At 45.1% G+C, this 18,286-nt stretch overlaps 1 protein-coding gene across 6 annotated transcripts; it reads right to left on the minus strand.

Moving 5' to 3' along the window:
• Positions 1-1,958: 1,958 nt before the first annotated feature.
• Positions 1,959-17,803, minus strand: LOC139579370 (suppressor of cytokine signaling 7-like). 6 transcript variants are annotated; one of them, XM_071407947.1, is made up of 10 exons: positions 15,952-17,803; positions 13,051-13,115; positions 12,727-12,831; positions 11,081-11,170; positions 9,666-9,811; positions 5,528-5,696; positions 4,073-4,201; positions 3,626-3,761; positions 3,065-3,217; positions 1,959-2,879 (listed from the first exon to the last, which is right to left on the minus strand). In XM_071407947.1, the coding sequence occupies exons 1-9, from the start codon at positions 17,514-17,516 to the stop codon at positions 3,088-3,090; spliced, it is 2,535 nt and encodes an 844-aa protein (XP_071264048.1). In that variant the 5' UTR covers positions 17,517-17,803; the 3' UTR covers positions 1,959-2,879; positions 3,065-3,087. The 6 variants fall into 6 exon arrangements, with proteins under 6 accessions (XP_071264048.1, XP_071264058.1, XP_071264073.1 ...); XM_071407957.1 differs by lacking the exon at positions 11,081-11,170; XM_071407972.1 differs by lacking the exon at positions 12,727-12,831 and having other exon boundaries at positions 15,952-17,802.
• Between the last annotated feature and the right edge of the window lie 483 nt (positions 17,804-18,286).

Here is an 18,286-nt window from a genome sequence, read left to right on the forward strand (position 1 = left end):
GGAACTGAAGGGTTAGCAAAGGCATATTGGGCAGGGCTAGAGGCTCTACTGTGAAATAAGACAATAATCACTAACCGGAACAGCAATGGACAAGGCATATTGACATTAGGGAGAGGCATGCGTAGCCGAGTGATCATAAGGGTCCCGTGAGTAGTTAAGCTGGCTGGAGACATGGCGATTCAGGCAGCTATCCAGTTGAAGTCGGAAGTTGACATACACCTTAGCCAAATACATTTAAACTCAGTTTTTCACAATTCCTGACATTTAATCCTAGTAAAAATCCTTTCTTAGGTCAGTTAGGATCAACAATTGATTTTAAGAAAGTGAAATGTCAGAATAATAGTAGAGAGAATTATTTATTTCAGCTTTTATTTCTTTCATCACATTCCCAGTGGGTCAGAAGTTTACATACACTCAACTAGTATTTGGTAGCATTGCCTTTAAATTGTTTAACTTGGGTCAAATGTTTTGGAAAGCCTTCCACAAGCTTCCCACAATAAGTTTCGTGAATTTTGGCCCATTCCTCCTGACAGAGCTGGTGTAACTGAGTCAGGTTTGTAAGGCCTCCTTGCTCGCACACGATTTTTCTATAGGATTGAGGTCAGAGCTTTGTGATGGCCACTCCAATACCTTGACTTTGTTGTCCTTAGACCATTTTGCAACAACTTTGGAAGTATGCTTGGGATCATTGTCGATTTGGAAGACCCATTTGCGACCAAGCTTTAACTTCCTGATGTCTTGAGATGTTGCTTCAATATATCCACATAATTTCCCTTCTTCATGATGTCATCTATTTTGTGAAGTGCACCAGTCCCTCCTGCAGCAAAGCACCCCCACAACATGATGCTGCCACCCCCGTGCTTCACGGATGGGATGGTGTTCTTCGGCTTGCAAGCATCCCCCTTTTCCTCCAAACATAATGATGGTCATTATGGCCAAACAGTTCTATTTTTGTTTCATCAGACCAGAGGACATTTCTCCAAATGTATGATCTTTGTCCCCATGTGCAGTTACAAACCGTAGTCTGGCTTTTTTATGGTGGTTTTGGAGCAGTGGCTTCTTCCTTGCTGAGCGGCATTTCAGGTTATGTCGATATAGGGCTCATTTTACTGTGGATATAGATACTTTTGTACCCGTTTCCTCCAGCATCTTCACAAGGTCCTTTTGCTGTTGTTCTGGGATTGATTTGCACTTTTCGCACCAAAGTACATTCATCTCTAGGAGACAGAACGCATCTCCTTCCTGAGCGGTATGATGGCTGCGTGGCCCATGGTGTTTATACTTGCGTACTATTGTTTGTACAGATGAACGTGGTACCTTCAGGTGTTTGGAAATTGCTCCCAAGGATGAACCAGACCTGTGGAGGTCTACAATTTTTTTCTGAGTCCTTGGCTGATTTATTTTGATTTTACAATGATGTCAAGCAAAGAGGCACTGGGTTTGAAGGTAGGCCTTGAAATACATCCACAGGTACACCTCCAATTGACTCAAATTATGTCAATTAGCCTATCACAAGCTTCTAAAGCCATGACATCATTTCCCAAGCTGTTTAAAGGCACAGTCAACTTAGTGTATGTAAACCTCTGACCCACTGGAATTGTGATACAGTGAATTATAAGTGAAATAATCTGTCTGTGAAAAATTACTTGTGTCATGCACAAAGTAGATGTCCTAACCGACTTGCCAAAACTATAGTTTGTTAAACAAGAAATGTGTGGAGTGGTTGAAAAACGAGTATTAATGACTCCAACCTAAATGTATGTAAACTTCCGACTTTAACTGTATATTTGTGGTAGGGTGTGTTTGGTTGGAGACAATCACAATCACAGACAGACAGGTCAATACTCAATCCAAGGTATGTTATATAGCAGCGCACTGAACAGCCAACAACGTGCCTTTTCTATTGGGCGCCTTGGATTGAATCTCGGCCATAGACAAAGAAAGGCGCTTTTCTCATGTTTTAAATTCCATCAACAGTTTTATTATTATTTGTTCTGGTAACGCATTTGCTCAATAACAGTATAGCAAGAGAATTCCAGTTGGATTCCAGAGTTGAGAGCCAACCATGCTATCCTCCAGTGATGTTACACCACCAAATAACTCTGGTTAGCCACCAACCGCTAACGCCAATGCACAGTATTTACACACACATACAGGCACGCAGACACACACACACAGCCCAGGCAGTCAATTCAAAAGGTGCAGATCAAATCAGTGGCAATCAAATATTTTAAGAGGAAACAACAAAAAATTAGATTTCTCTGTACTTGAGAATGTATCACATCAGAAAAGTGTGTACAGTTTCTCCTCCTTGGCTGATATACAGTAGACAACTTTTTATACTCTGGTCCAAACAACGAGCTGTACCTTTTCCCAGACCTTTTCAGAGAAGGGGTACAAAAAAGGTCAAGTGCATCGTTTTCCAAACTGATTTGGTTCCATATACTTCGACCCTCAACCTATCGTCTTAGCCTCCAGGCTCAAGGGTGCGCTCGTTTCGGTTTAAATGTTCTTCCTACTCAAGTACATGTGACGTTTCCACAACGTTGCAGTGATGTCCAGTCTTAGCTGGGGGGCTTACTGTAGTTAGCACAATGGCAAGTAGTCAGTTAGCTCTTCCAGTTCAGCCCCGGGGTCAGATATCTTCCTCACTGGCCGGGTGGGTGGAGTTTCCTCATCCCTTGCCCCTCCTCCAGTTTCTGTGAGCCAATCAAAAAGGGAGGAGGGTGGATCATCTAAAACCCTGCCCCCAGACGTCCGGATACCGAGTCAACCAAGAGCGCTGATTAGTGCAGTCTGGCACAAGAGGGTTTGAGCGAGACTGTCCCCAATCACAGTCACCATCAGTCTCAGGTAAGCTGTCCACCTGTATAAAAACCCTGCAACAACAAAGGATAAGGACATTATATACACTGACAAGTGGCCACACTAAACAATGCACACCACAATGTTTTCATTGAAAATATATGGAAAAGCCAATTGTATAATGTACCGAATACAGTATTTCAGTATAAACGTATTTAACAACACTGCTCAATTGGTGGCCCAAGCGTCCATCACTCACTTGATCCAATGATCTTCCAAGTGCTACGTTTGAGACTCCGGCTGGCCAGTCGCCGATTGGGTGGTCGTGTCCCGCCCCATCTCCTTGATTGACATGTACATCTCCTCCTCAGGATCGTAGTAGTAGAACTTTCGCAGGTAGACTATGAGGGGCCTACGGGAAGAGACGGGGTACATTTTACACAAGCTCTTCCAATACAAAACTGTCTGCCTGTGTGTATTAATGGATAGAAAATATAACCATCCCAATACACACCATCAAAATCTTCCATTATGTCAATATCTTAAAACACTCCCACCATTGTACACAAATCCCAACATCTTGTGGAGCCATTTTGGCCTGCCTATGTGGTTATTTGTTGTGTTGATTATATTTAGTCTGTCTTTGGATGTTTCACTTATTTTGTACACTAGAGGGCACTATATGTCGCACTATATCCTGGGTCACTGGTCTATACAGGCAGGGCAGTGCATGTACATGGGCAGCCAGGAGCTCTTGGATGTGGTCTATATGTTGCGATTCTATAATGTGGGCAGATCTATGTGTTGTGTTTCTACGTACGTGGGCAGCGGGAGCTCCTGGATGTGGTCTATGCGGACCAGCTGGCGAATGCAGAAGCGACAGAGGTGCTGCAGAGACTTGACACTGCTGAAGCGGGACACAGGGTACAGTAGCTGGACCGGGGTCGGGGGGAGGCCTGGAGGAGGAACAATGGTCACACACACATATTAATGTACATCATTGGCAGGAACACACATCATAAGCATATTAAATTCTACCCTAGATAGTGAACTACATCCTCCACCATAAATAAATACAACACTAATTGTGAAAATATAGTAAAGTCAAAACAAACCTAAGGCCTAATTAATTAGGACAACCCAGTGCAAAATAGGTGTTAGTAATAGCAACTTTAAAACGGTGCTGTATGTAACCTATGATTCAGATCCATATACAGTGACAGAGCTGTCATTTAGCATTGTCCCACTCTGATTGGTAGGTTCTTACCTGGGACCCGTGAGCGCAGGAAGTAGAGGAATTTTCCGTTCTTGGAGTGCATGATGGCCCGTTCGATAAACTCCACCACTGAATGACAGCGGTCCTCAAACTTTGGGTGACACCAGAGGCTGAAGGTTCCTGTGAAGAAAGAGAGAAAAAGACCAATCAATAAGACACGACACAAAATCATCCAACGGCAAGACACATCATGAACTATAAGCTATACAAATAGTAAAGAGTTGCACACTCTATGTACACACTCTATATACACACTCTATATACACACTCTATATACACACTCTATATACACACTCCCAGTAAATTATTGTGTAAATCACCGATGTTTCGGCATCACTGTGCCTTCTTCTGAAGCTTATAGTTTATTTGCCGTTAGTCAGCACCTCCACATAAAATAATTGTCTCGGTGTGCGACAGCTCATGTTTTTGACACGACATGAAACCATCCAATGGCAAGACACGACATGAAACCATCCAACGGCAAGACACGACATGAAACCATCCAACGGCAAGACACGACATGAAACCATCCAACGGCAAGACACGACATGAAACCATCCAACGGCAAGACACGACATGAAACCATCCAACGGCAAGACACGACATGAAACCATCCAACGGCAAGACACGACATGAAACCATCCAACGGCAAGACACGACATGAAACCATCCAACGTGTGTGTACATGGCTTACATCTTCAGTAAAGAGTGCTGCATGTAGAGTAGGGGCGTGCAGAGTAGTCTGACAGAACAGGATCGTAACAGATATGGGCAATTGCTGACACCAACGCAATTTTATTTATTATCAGTGAACGGAACAAAAAAAACATTTTCGGGTGTCAGCGTGCATCTTTAAATAAAGTGTGAGGTGCTACGTGGTCTAAATAACTCAACTGGTTAGTTTGCCTGTCTGTAAAGAAACGAGCGGGTTCTACGTCGATCCTGCTTCTCTGACTGGATAGAGTGAAGCTGTATTTCTCCGTCCACCCGCTTCACTTCATAATTTCCCCCGATCACTTCTCCCCGCATGTTTCAGTCTGACCATTTAGATTGCTACTGCCTCCTGTTAGATACTATGCACATTGCTAACAAGCGGGGCTAGGGTAGGGTGAAAAGATGAACCGCCGAGGCGCACTCTGAGTGACAGCAAACGTGTCTGGTCGCTGCACACAGAAACAGACAAGACACCCCTCCGCACGCTGCTCCTCATCTGCAGCTAGTTTGGTCTTTACACGTGCAGGGAGATGGGCATTTTGCCAACATCTACTTAAGCATATTAAACACTTCCACGTTTTTCTGATCACGAGTATCATCCAATTTGACTAGCAACTGTCAATTTACGGATACGATTACAGAGTACAGCCAGATTGGAACACCCCTAACGTAGAGTACCTATAGCGTGTGTGTATGTGCATGCCTGCTTGTGTGTGTGTGTGTGTAACTCACCTCTGTAGTGCTCCATGCGCGTGTGGTGTGTGACCCCCTGGGAGCGGAAGCTCAGGCTGAGGATGTAGCGGGGGTCAGAGCTGTCCCTCACCAGGAACGCCCCGTCTGGCTTGGCCTTCAGCTTCATCTCCGCATCCTCCCAGTTCATAGGACCCCAGTACCAGCCACACTATGATCACACAGATATAGCCAAATTCACATCAAATGTAAGTTTGGACACCTGCTCATTCAAGGGTTTTTCTTTATTTTTACTACTTTCTACATTGTAGAAAAATAGTGAAGATATCAAAACAATGAAATAGCACATATGGAATCATGTAGTAACCAAAACAAAAAGTGTTAAACAAATCAAAATATATTTTAGATTCTTCAAAGTCGCCAGCCTTTGACTTGATGACAGCTTTGAACACTCTTGGCATTCTCTCAACCAGCTTCATGAGGTAGTCATCTGGAATGCATTTCAATTAACAGGTGTGCCTTCTTAAAGGTTAATTTGTGGAATTTCTATCCTTCTTAATGGGTTTGAGCCAATCAGTTGTGTTGTGACAAGGTAGGGGTGGTATACAGAATATAGCCCTATTTGGTAAAATACCAAGTCCATATTATGGCAAGAACAGCTGAAATAAGCAACGAGAAATGACAGTCCATCATTACTTTAAGACATGAAGGTCAGTCAATACAGAACATTTCAAGAACTTTGAATGTTTCTTCAAGTGCAGTCGCAAAAACCATAAAGCACTATGATGAAACTGGCTCTCATGAGGACCGCCACAGGAAAGGAAGACCCAGAGTTACCTCTGCTGCAGAGAATAAGTTCATTAGAGTTAACTGCACCTCAGATTGCAGCCCAAATAAATGTTTCAGAGTTCAAGTAACAGACACATCTCAACATCAACTGTTCAGAGGAGACTGTGTGAATCAGGCATTCATGGTCGAATTGCTGCAAAGAAACCACTGCTAAAGGACACTAATGAGAAGGAGAGACTTGCTTGGGCCAAGAAACACGAGCAATGGACATTATACTGGTGGAAATCTGTCCTTTGGTCTGATGAGTTTAAAAATTAGATTTTTGGTTCCAACCGCCGTGTCTTTGTGAGACGCAGAGTAGGTGAACAGATGATCTCCACATGTGTGGTTCCCACCGTGAAGCATGGAGGAGGTGTGATGGTGCTCTTCTTAAAATCAATACACAGAAGTATAGATTTTTAAACCTGCATATTTAGTTAAAATAAATTAATGTTATCAGGCGATATTAACTAGGGAAATTGTGTCACTTCTCTTGCGTTCATTGCAAGCAGTCAGGGTATATGCAACAGTTTGGGCCGCCTGGCTCGTTGCGAACTAATTTGCCAGAATTGTACATAATTATGACATAGCATTGAAGGTTGTGCAATGTAACAGCAATATTTAGACTTAGGGCTGCCACCCGTTCGATACAATACGGAACGGTTCCGTATTTCACTGAAAGAATAAACGTTTTGTTTTCGAAATTCCGGATTTTACCATATTAATGACCAAAGGCTCGTATTTCTGTGTGTTTATAATTAAGTCTATGATTTGATATTTGATAGAGCAGTCTGACTGAGCACTGGTAGGCAGCAGCAGGCTCATAAGCATTCATTCAAACTTTACTGCGTTTGCCAGCAGCTCTTAGCAATGCTTGAAACACAGCTCTGTTTATGACTTCAAGCCTATCAACTCCCGAGATTAGGCTGGCAATACTAAAGTGCCTATTAGAACATCCAATATTCAAAGGTATAGAGAAAAATAGTCAACACGTCATAATTCCTTTAATAACTACAACCTAAAACTTCTTAACTGGGAATATTGAACCACCAGCTTTCATGTTTGAGCAAGGAACTTAAACGTTAGATTTTTTACATGGCACATATTGCACTTCTACTTTCTTCTCCAACACTGTGTTTTTGCATTATTTAAACCAAATTGAGCATGTTTCATTATTTATTTGAGAGTAAATAGATTTTATTTATGTATTATATTAAGTTAAAATAAATGTGTTCATTGTTCATTCAGTATTGTTGTAATTGTCATTATTACAAATATATATATAAAAATAAGCCGATTAATCGGTATCGCCTTTTTTTGGTCCTCCAATAATAGGCATCAGTGTTGAAAAATCATAATCGGTCGACCTCTAGTCTCAACCTAGCTCCACGCGCGCGTCTCAACCTAGCTCTGTGTCTATACTCAGTCTTGTCTCAGGGTAGTAAGTTTAAAACATTTTTTTATTTTATTTATCCGTTATTTTACCAGGTAAGTTGACTGAGAACACGTTCTCCTTTACAGCAACGACCTGGGGAATAGTTACAGGGGAGAGGAGAGGGATGAATGAGCCAATTGTAAACTGGGGATTATTAGGTGACCGTGATGGTTTGAGGGCCAGATTGGGAATTTAGCCAGGACACCGGGGTTAACACCCCTACTCTTACAAGTTGGTGGTCTGTTGATATCCCTCTAGTGGTGTGGGGGCTGTGCTTTGGCAAAGTGGGTGGGGTTATATCCTGCCTGGTTGACCCTGTCCGGGGGTATCGTCGGACGGGGCCACAGTGTCCCGACCCCTGTCTCAGCCTCCATTATCTATGCTGCAATAGTCTATGTGCCGGGGGGCTAAGGTCAGTCTGTCCTATCTGGTGAAATTTACCTGTCTTATCTGGTGTCTGGTAATTCTACAATTTCCTCTGAATGCTCGGCTATGAAAAGCCAACTGACATTTACTCCTGAGGTGCTGACCTGTTGCACCCTCTCCAACCACTGTGATTATTATTTGACCCTGCTGGTCATCTATGAACATTTGAACATCTTGAGGAATGATCTGGCCTTAATGGCCACGTACTCTTATAATCTGAACCCGGCACAGCCAGAAGAGGACTGGCCACCCCTCAGAACCTGGTTCCTCTCTAGGTTTCTTCCTAGGTTCCTGCCTTTCTAGGGAGTTTTTCCTAGCCACCGTGCTTCTACATCTGCATTGCTTTCTGTTTGGGGTTTTAGGCTGGGTTTTTGCTGATGTAAAAAGGGCTTAATAAATACATTTGATTTGTCTGAACCTAGCAGTGTCTGAACCTACTGTAGAACCGTGTCTGAACCTAGCACCGTGTCCAATGTTCTCTCATTTTCCATTTTTAGGGCATGCTGAGCGCAAACTTGTGAAAATTCTGTGCAACTGTGGTTATTTGATCATAATGTAGGCCTATCAGAGTGGCCTGCCATAAAAAAACAATGGCGATAATGCGTCCCATAACATTTTAACATGGAAATAGCTGTTCCATCATTCAGCCTACAGTAGTAGCCAATGTGTGGTGTTCAATGAAGACCTACATTCCATGTGACTTTTGGAAAAAATATGCAGGGCTTGACATTAACCTGTTTATCCACTTGTCCTTCAGATCAGGAGGTGACTGAAAATGTGTTATTTGATGCAAGAAACCACTTTACAAAATAAAAGTAATTATTCCCATACCATTATTACAGAGAATCAGACAAATGATGCTACCTTTTGCCTATTACCTACTTAGCTTAATCAAGCCTGTCTCAAAATACAACACTGCCCCTTTAAGACAGAAAAAAAATGTCTTTACCTGACTCGCTTTTGTGCTCTTGTAGGAAGCAACCACTCCCCCATTGCTGACTACCTATAAATGGGCAAATAACTCACTTACTAGCAAAGATTATGAACAAATGTGCACATCTATGTGCATATCTACTCACGACCACTCATGGTGTAAACACTGTCCCGTGCAAAGTGAATGACACAGATCCATATATGGCAAAGGTCTATTTGCACATTGGGATACTGCAGCTCTGATTGGTTTTGCCGCACCGGTGTGTAGAGTACAGGCTCAGTCGTGCCTGTCAATGCAATAGAATCCTACTCCGGTGTGTTCTGCCTACAAGAAAATCTCTTGCATAGTTCATTTTCTTTCGCTATGTTGAATTGAAAGTGGTTAATATTGGCAATTCAAGTTCAATCTCATGCTTCTCTGCGCGGGCTGATATTTCTTATGCGCGGCAGTCCCGGGGGAGCTGCGCGCCCCTACGCAGCTTAGAGGGAACATTGTCTGAACCTAGCACTGTGTCTGTAAGAATGTCAATGTGCCCATGTACACGTGACATGTCCTACTTTTTCCAGTTCTCGGAGGCTGGTGGCAAAGCTGCTGGCATCGGGGCGGCTCAGTGGGCACAGCAGTGGGCGCTGGTCCACCCGAGACGGGTTCTGAACGTCGCCAGGCAGCGGGATGGGCCGGGGGAGACCCCGCAGGAACGTATCTGAAACACAGGGCCACACACTCAGATCCAGGGTTCATCCTTCACTCTTACTGGTTGCTATGAGAACATTAGGTAAAAAAAAAAAAAAAAATTTAAAAAAAAAAAAGGCATTAGAAACACATGGTATTTCCAGAATTCGTTGCCAAATTAGCCATAAATTCACCCTGCTTAAAAGAAACATGAGCAAGTGTGTACCTCAGGGTAAGCACTTGTGCGTCATTGTCCTGACTATGTGACCTAACAAACAAAAAAATTGGAGCCTCCGTTATAGGTTAAAGTAGTGTGTGGAATGACACGTCTGTGATAATATAACGAATAAGTCTGTATCATGCATGTACTGGAGTAGCCGATAAGTTAATCTCTCTCTCAGGTACAGACGGCCATCAAATGGACACAGTCACTTCATCTGCCTCGGTCTCTGACAATCTCACCAGTCTGTCTGAATATAATCACCAAATCATTCAACCAGACACGTTTTAACATCATGCAAATTGACCAGGTTTAACTGGGCACAATCATACGTTCCGTGTGCACAATGTGATATCTACGATTAAACTATAATTTCGCCATTTTCAGGAGATGGTCATCAATGCAATCCTTTTCCTGAAATGATAATGAGTATCATTATCTGCTTCTTTCTAAATCTCATTCTTCATTAGGGATCCCCATGTTACTTTTCCTTCCCTGCTGCCTCTGATCCCACCACTTTGCCAAGGCCTTTCTTTGAGCCGACCCTATTAAAGCAAGAGAAATGGTCCTGTAAACTTGCAGGGGCTTATTCAGGAGGTTGCAATGTTTCACAATGTTCAAATACCAAAGTAGAAGGATATCTAATAGGGAAATGCGTCAGCTCTACCTACACACTATAATTTCTGATTATATAACGTAGCTCAGTAGATAATACAATACCAATGCTAGTAGTCTGTATGTGCATATGCAAATGGTTACAGAAGGAAGAAGAAACCCTGTCAGGGAAAGCAATAATATCCCAAACATGAACCTGACTGTAGCAGAATATCTGTTAACCAAACGTATTAAAGTGTCCAGAAACAATACTGGCTTTGCACCAACGCAATTACAACATACTTTATAACAATGTAAAAACAGCCTACCAACTGAAATGAGTTAGACATATCACAGTATAATAGAAATGTTTAAGAAGGGTACATAGTCTATGATTTTTCAATTCTCCAGCCTGTCTTTATGAGTCTCTCTCTGTGCCCCACTGGTAAGCCCCCTTGACCTCTCTTGCCCCGGCTTTGCTCTTACCATTGAGGCTGAAGCTATGCTGGATGAAGGCATGGGAGGGATGAACGCCACTCTCTAGGAAAGGCCCAGGCTGCGGCCCACCAAAGTCATCTGGAACAGAGCACAGGCTTTAAGAGGCCAGCCACCACCCTGAACTTTACGGAGATCAAAATGGCAATGTGGGCTTCCTCTCCCTCTGGCTTCCTTTCAAGTTGATCATACTGACGGCTGAACGTCACACTATAAGATAAAGGACTGGTGGTGGTCACATTGTACAGGAAGCACTTTGCCTCAAAAGAACCACAATGAATGTCTCACATCCAAACTGGGTACTGTTGGTGTCAGAAGTGGGATCCCGACACACAGTGATGTTACAATCAAGCCACAGAGCGGAAGTGACACCAGGCAGAGCATATGAAGAAAGCAGTGACAGATCACCAAGCTGGACAGACACTGGCATAGCAAGGCATCGAGCAAATACCCATCTGTACCCCCATTCCCTTAGTCTCATTTGTCCTCCAAAATGTTGCTGGAGCTCCAGTATCGTCATCCTACATTAAAATGGACAAAACCTCTATCACAACCTGGATGTTAAGCCCCTAATGATTGTCGTGTGTTGAGGAAGTGTGGCCGGATGCCCAGGCAGAGGGCCCAGAAATGGCTTTAGTAGCTAGAGGCATAGATATGAAGTAGGCTAATAGGGAAACGTGGGATCTTTAGTCATACAAAAAAGACTTGTACCTTAGCAACGCAAGCGCTCTCCAGACCGTTGTCTGATACTGACTGCATCGCGACTTGTGTGTATCTTCAGTCTGATGACGGTCTCAGCGCCTTGGCATCGACCACTTTACTAATGCTAATTGGGTGCTAACCTACTAGAACATGGTCTAAAGAAAGAAACCCACACCTCGTCTGAGGCCAACACAGCCAACAGAAAGAGGAACAGAGAGAGGACTCCGTTGCAATACAGACAGGAACGCTAGGAGCAACACACACACACACACACACACACACACACACACACACACACACACACACACACACACACACACACACACACACACACACACACACACACACACACACACACACACACACACACACACACACACACACACACAGAGAGACAAACAGACAGACAACTGAGTGCTTCTTAAAACAAATTCAGTTCTGCAATTCTGACCCTGTACCATAAGTCACAAGGCCTAATGCATTTGAAGTCACAGAAAACCAACGAGTCATTGTTGTACTGCGAACCCAAGTGGCACCGAACCATACACGTTTTAGTGTCTGTCCTATCACGTATATTCCTATTGAGTTTCTGAAATTGGTTTACACAGTGAACCGTTACACACATGCCAACTATAAAACATTGAGGCAGCAACTACGGCTACTGAGATTGGAGAAACTACCCATGCTTAACTCCTGACCACCTTTTCTAACCCGCCTAGATATTTTTTTATTTATTATAAACGTCTGTCCCTTACACAAATCCTCAATGTACTTTTGTATTTGCATCAATGTTTTTGTGGAAAACGAGAAAAGCCCAGGGGAAAAAAAGAAAGTGAAAAGGGGCAGCCCAGCAGCAGAGTAGCACATGGAGAAGAAGAGGGTGACGGGACAGAAGAAACGCCAAGGAAATGTAAGCAAGAAAGAGAGGAAAGTACCCAGCAGACTGAGGCTTCGTCTGGGCGGAGGCGGAGGTGTCGGGGGGTGCAGAGAGTTCACCCCTCTACGAGAAACATCCACGTCTACCAGGGACACAGTCTCACCTGGAGGGAGAGATCCAGGGACAGAAAATGAGAAACAGAGAGAGAGAGAGAAAACAGATGAAGAGATATAGGATCTAGGTACATAAGTGTACATGCGAATGTGAGTCGCACACACTCTCCCGAGCACAAGCAACCCATTACCAACCCATACACGTCGACATAAAGCTTACGCCACAGTCAGAAATAGAAGCGCACAAACACTCAAGTACACACAATTACCGGTGAAGGCAGGACCGAAGGCCAACGGAGAGAAGGCACTTTGGGGCCTGGAGAGCTGGAGTTTGCTGTTGAGAGAGAGACAGAGAGAGGGTCAAACATAAGAGAAGCCCGTATATAGTCCTAAGAACCAGCCTTATCCACTAGACTTCAATCCCACAACATTCATTTTGAACCATCTCTCTCAGCCTCATGTCTTTTTAACCCTTCTACTGTATGAAACCAGTGGCCTATTTCTCAAGGGTACATTGTGTCTCAACACCAAGGACTGAGATCCATCTCTGGGATGTAGTGGGTCAGACGCTTTACCTCTGGCTGGTGGACCTGACCAGTCATGATCTACCGGACTGCCCTCGAATCGGCTTGTTTCGTTTTTTAAGCAGAGTCACTTACACTGACCCTGTGAAGTCAGCAGCCAGCGATGCAAAATGATCATTGAGGGTCTTGAGGGTGTTGTCTATTCCAACAGACTTGATTGGTTAAAAATGAAGTCAGTTGTGCCTGCTTGATGGTTTTGCATTTCAGTTGTCATTATTTGAGCATCAGTTTATTTAAACAGCAGTTGCACTAAAACAAATATAGCCTATTTTCTGAAGCAAGAAGACATAGTTAAGATTTACGCTATTAAACTGATACATAGAAGCACAACGAGCTCCTCTGATTACACGATCCTTCGTTGATTGGAGCATTTCTGTGCTGTAACTTCTTGTTTGGATAGCCATCATTAGCTTAACTCTTCCCCCTAAAACACAGCACCACTCCACAGTTTTTCACATTTGGGGATTTTTTAGGAAGCTTCTGGAAGGCCTGGCTGGGTGATAGCTGTGCTTTGCTGACTGCCAGATTCCTTTGCTCTGTGCAGCGGGGGCCAGCTTGTGTGTGTGTGTGTGTGGTGTGTGTGTGAGAGAGAGACAGTGCTAGTGGGGAAAACCCAGCATGCCGCATGAGCTAAGCCTGATGCACAGCAGGGTAAACAGCAGCTGATATTCACCCCCCGCCACCTACAAACTCCTTCCCACAATCCTACCTCCCTCCCCACACCCTTTCCCCTCGCTTAAAAGAGGAGCCATGTTTGCCGAGAGCAGGGAAAGAGGAAACTGCCTGGAGTGGAACACTGGTTCCCCATCATGTTCAGTAACGGCACATCTCAGGTTTGTGCATTCTGAATCAAAGGAAACATGAGAACACAGTTGAGACTACAGGAACTCGTGGGAGCCGTGCTCAGACAGACAGGCATGATGATGACTGGCTGGGTTAGATCAGGAACCGTGAACCTGGCCTAGATTTGACTACAGCAAGTCAGCCAGTGAGCGTCTGAAGGGTCAAATATGATGCCAGTTGTCCCAACAGTAAAAAAAAGAATTTAAAAAAGATATAAAAACAAAACATGACTGAAATTAGATATGAACATTTCTCAAAGGACATGTTGAATGAACGCACATGCTGTACTGGCAGTTGGTCCAACATCCGCGGGCTGAACTCGTTAAAACTAGCTCCAACTGTTTCCCCTGACTTTTGACAACATAAAGCAAAACAATGCACTGAGGGCATCTACAAAAGGGAAAAGGCTATAATGCTAAACTACGTTCACGTCCTTGCTATGGCCAGCTGCTTTCTTTGCTTTCAAAAAGGTACAGCAACATACTGCATTCATGACAAATTTGTTAGGCCAAATCTACACGGCGAATGGAGTGAACCACATGTCTAAAGGTGGCAACTGGCAACCAAATGGGCACAGTTATACTGTGATGGATTCCTGCTAAAGCTGTAGCCTATAAGCCAACACGGGCCACTCTCTAGATACATTAGGCCTAATCTTACCACGATCCCTCCGACACAAAGTCCTCCAACAGCATGAGGATGAAAACAAGGCATTAGCATGGCATGAGGGATGGTGTGGCAAGCCCATAAGATGTCCCCAGAGGCTTCTGTTGATAACCAAATGGAGTGGGTAGCCTAGGCTACATAAACGACGATGTGGTGAGGTAGTCTTTGCCTGCTGCTCCTGTCTGCTTCTGCTTTCAGCCACATTCAAAATGTGGCTTCAGCACACACAGTATAGAACCAGGATGGTGCCGAGGTATGCCAAATAATTCCAGGAGGTGAAATGCAACACGCACTGTATTATGGATGCCAGAATATCTCAGTAACTATGGAGTATGATGTCAAGGCTATATAATAGCAGGTGTTAACAGGTAACAGTCCTAAACTGCATTTATCTGTGAACAAACAACTATGGCAACATTGGTTGACATTTTGAATCTTCATTGATTTGCTAGTTTAGAACATGATAAAGCCGTCATGCCTAAGAAGGGAGATGAAGTTAGTAACCAAAGTTGAATTACTTGGGAGTCATCGTACTGTAGTACTCTACCGTACTGTAGCATATGGTCTACTCAATAGGCCCAAGTTCCAGCATGTTTCTTTAAGAACATGATAAGATAATCACTTTTCTTGTACTGTTTTCAGCGCTAAATCATGAAACAGCTGGATAAGAGGAGTAACGTGATTCTGTTGACGAGGTGAGCTAAAAGCTCTCATATCGAAAATGTTTGTCTCTCACTGGGGAAATTGACTGCAGTTCCACTAACCACAAGTCTACCTTTAGTGCCTGTGGCATTATAATCATCCTTCATTTGGCTACTAATAGCTTAACTTCTATAATAATAACTCTACTACGCCCACATTGTTTGAGTGCCTCTAGCGCTACAGTAATCCCCTGTAAAGCCACTAATAGCTTATAATGATAACTGTACTAGACCAACACCAGCTGAGACCGCAGAGCTGTCGCGCACCCTCAGCCTTACCACCCTGTCCTCTCCCAGTCCCCCCAGCTAGACCAACACTATTGGCCCAGTCAGAGACACAGGGCTGTCCCCTTCCCTTCCCTCTCCTTAACCTCACCTCCCTGTGTCCTGGTCTGTGCTGGTGGATCCAGAGCCCCACACATCCATCAGGCTGCCCCCGGAGGAGGTGGAGGAGGCCAGCGAGGGCCTCTTGTCCAGTAGGTGACTGGAGCCGCTGCTGCTCTTGGTCCGGAATAGTTTGCTCAGACGGATCTTCAGAGAGCCTTTCCTGGACTTCCCTCTGGTCGTCTTCTCGCCCCCTGCCGCCCCCTCTACTACTACGGGTGAGGCAGCTCGCAACATCACCCCTAACTTCGGCGTGGTGGCCCTGCTTTGGGGCTGGGACTGGGAGGTTTGGCTGGGAGGGTCCTGTGAAGGTAAGGTGCAAAATAGGGTGGCGGAGGCTTCTGCTGCCGGGTGCCCCGTGATGTTAGAGGAGGCCAGAGGCAGGGACGATGTTAAGGCTGCAGCAGAGCCCAGGGCATCCAACGGGGAGGGACACACCTGGGGGTCACAGGCACAGGACTCCCCGGCAAGCCTGTGTACCTGTCTCATTAGCCCCGTGAGGGAACCGCTTGAGAAAGCCCCCCGCCCGCCCTGTCCCATGTCTGTCTCGCGCTCCTGCCCAGGGACACCACCTTTAAACTCCTCCCCGCTCATCCCCAGGTCCCCCACTTCCTCAGAGTCCAGGCCCTCCAGCACCAGGAGGGCGTCACTGGTTTCACTAGGGTCCTCTCCGGGGCCTATGCCCCCCGTTGCCGAAGCCAGGATGCTCTGACAGGAACAGCGAGGCATCTCTCCACCCTCCTTCAGCAGCATCTCTGAGGCTTGGCCCAGCTCCCCCAGCCTCCGGGCCAGGTTGAGCACCGTGTCGTCCAGGTGGTGGTAGTTCGTGTTCCCCGTCGAACAGGTCTTCTTGGGGTCCAGGATGCAGAAGCGGAGGGACTTGTCCAGGAGCGGAGGCCAGTCCATGGCATCAGTGACCAGGCGGTGCCGGTGGCAGAGCCCATCTCCCTCTCCAGCCAGGTCACCTGCATCTGCAACCACCTTGGACAGCTTCATAATGGGGTGCCACTGAAGCCGCTGGTGTTGCACATCCATATTGTTGTCACTGGTCATCATGACACAGGCAGAACTGGCTTCCTGTTGATCAGCCTCACTTACCTGGAAGCCAGGAGGTTGCTCGAGGCCGCATTCCAAAATACCGTCGCTTGTCCTAAGGACGTTCTGAAACACCATGAGCTGAGCCCGCGAGCCTCTGCCCGCGCCATGAGGGAAATCGAAGCGCTGAGCCACTGCGAAGTCGGGAGGTTGAGGCGCATCAGAAACTATGGGTCGAGTCAGCATTAAGCGGCTGTCAAGGGCTCCCGTCCGGCTCTCGACCTGTGAACTATAGTGCGGGGAGGGATTGCTCGAAATCGCCGGGCCTGCTGTGGGGTTGTTCAGATCAAATTCAAACCCATTGTTGATATTGTTGCCATGATTACCCAAGACAGCTTTCCCAAATCCGGAAACCACTCCACCGCCCGACGTCAAATTATCCTCGTCCAATCGGTCATATTCAGCCGCAGAAACCAAGCGCATCAAGACAAAATCAGGAGACATATCTTGCGCGTTATTCATTATTACGCCTCAATTCGGTACAAGAGGCGCCGCGTACCGTCTCTGTTCTTACATAACATTAAGAAAAATAAATAGCACGGTTGCTGACTGCAAACACATCATTCTACCTAACAACAGCCATTTGAAGTTCCATATTGCTCGTGGAAAAAATCTGATAAATGTATGCGAATAAACAAAAACACATCTAAAACGTTCCGTCAGTATTGCTGACGCCGATTCCCTCTTCGTAGACAACATGGATGTAATGGGTGGCTCGCACACTAGGGCTCGCGGAGCGGCTGCGCAGAGGCGACATCAATAATCTACTTCTTCTGGTAATAAAGGAGGCCCATACCCATACAAAAACTAATCGCTTGGAGAGCGAAAAAAAACGAAAAACTGCCACCTGCTGGAAAAATCTGACTTTGGGCCGATTTATGCTTCGAAACGAGTGATAAGTGGGCCCAAAATATGTATTCTCCAGCAGGTGGCGTTTTATGTATTTTTTTGCTCACCATGACTGATAACTGTTTTTTGTATAGAAGTCAGCGAGTATCGAATTTGGTGAACCAAAAATGTAATGGCTTATTTGTTCGACTATGAGTTTCTTAATGAATGCTTAAGTTGTTATGAGCGTACTGATTGATATAAGTAGGACATGTGACTTCCCGGCAACTTTGAGAAAAAAACACTTTATATATGAGTTGTGCCTCTTGTTCTCACGCGTATCTGCCCTCTCATTGGCTAGAATGGTCCCACCTGAGCTTGCCTCCTCTGCCTTCCGTTTTTGA

Source organism: Salvelinus alpinus, chromosome 1 (assembly GCF_045679555.1).
Source record: "Salvelinus alpinus chromosome 1, SLU_Salpinus.1, whole genome shotgun sequence".
Lineage (NCBI taxonomy): Eukaryota > Metazoa > Chordata > Actinopteri > Salmoniformes > Salmonidae > Salvelinus > Salvelinus alpinus.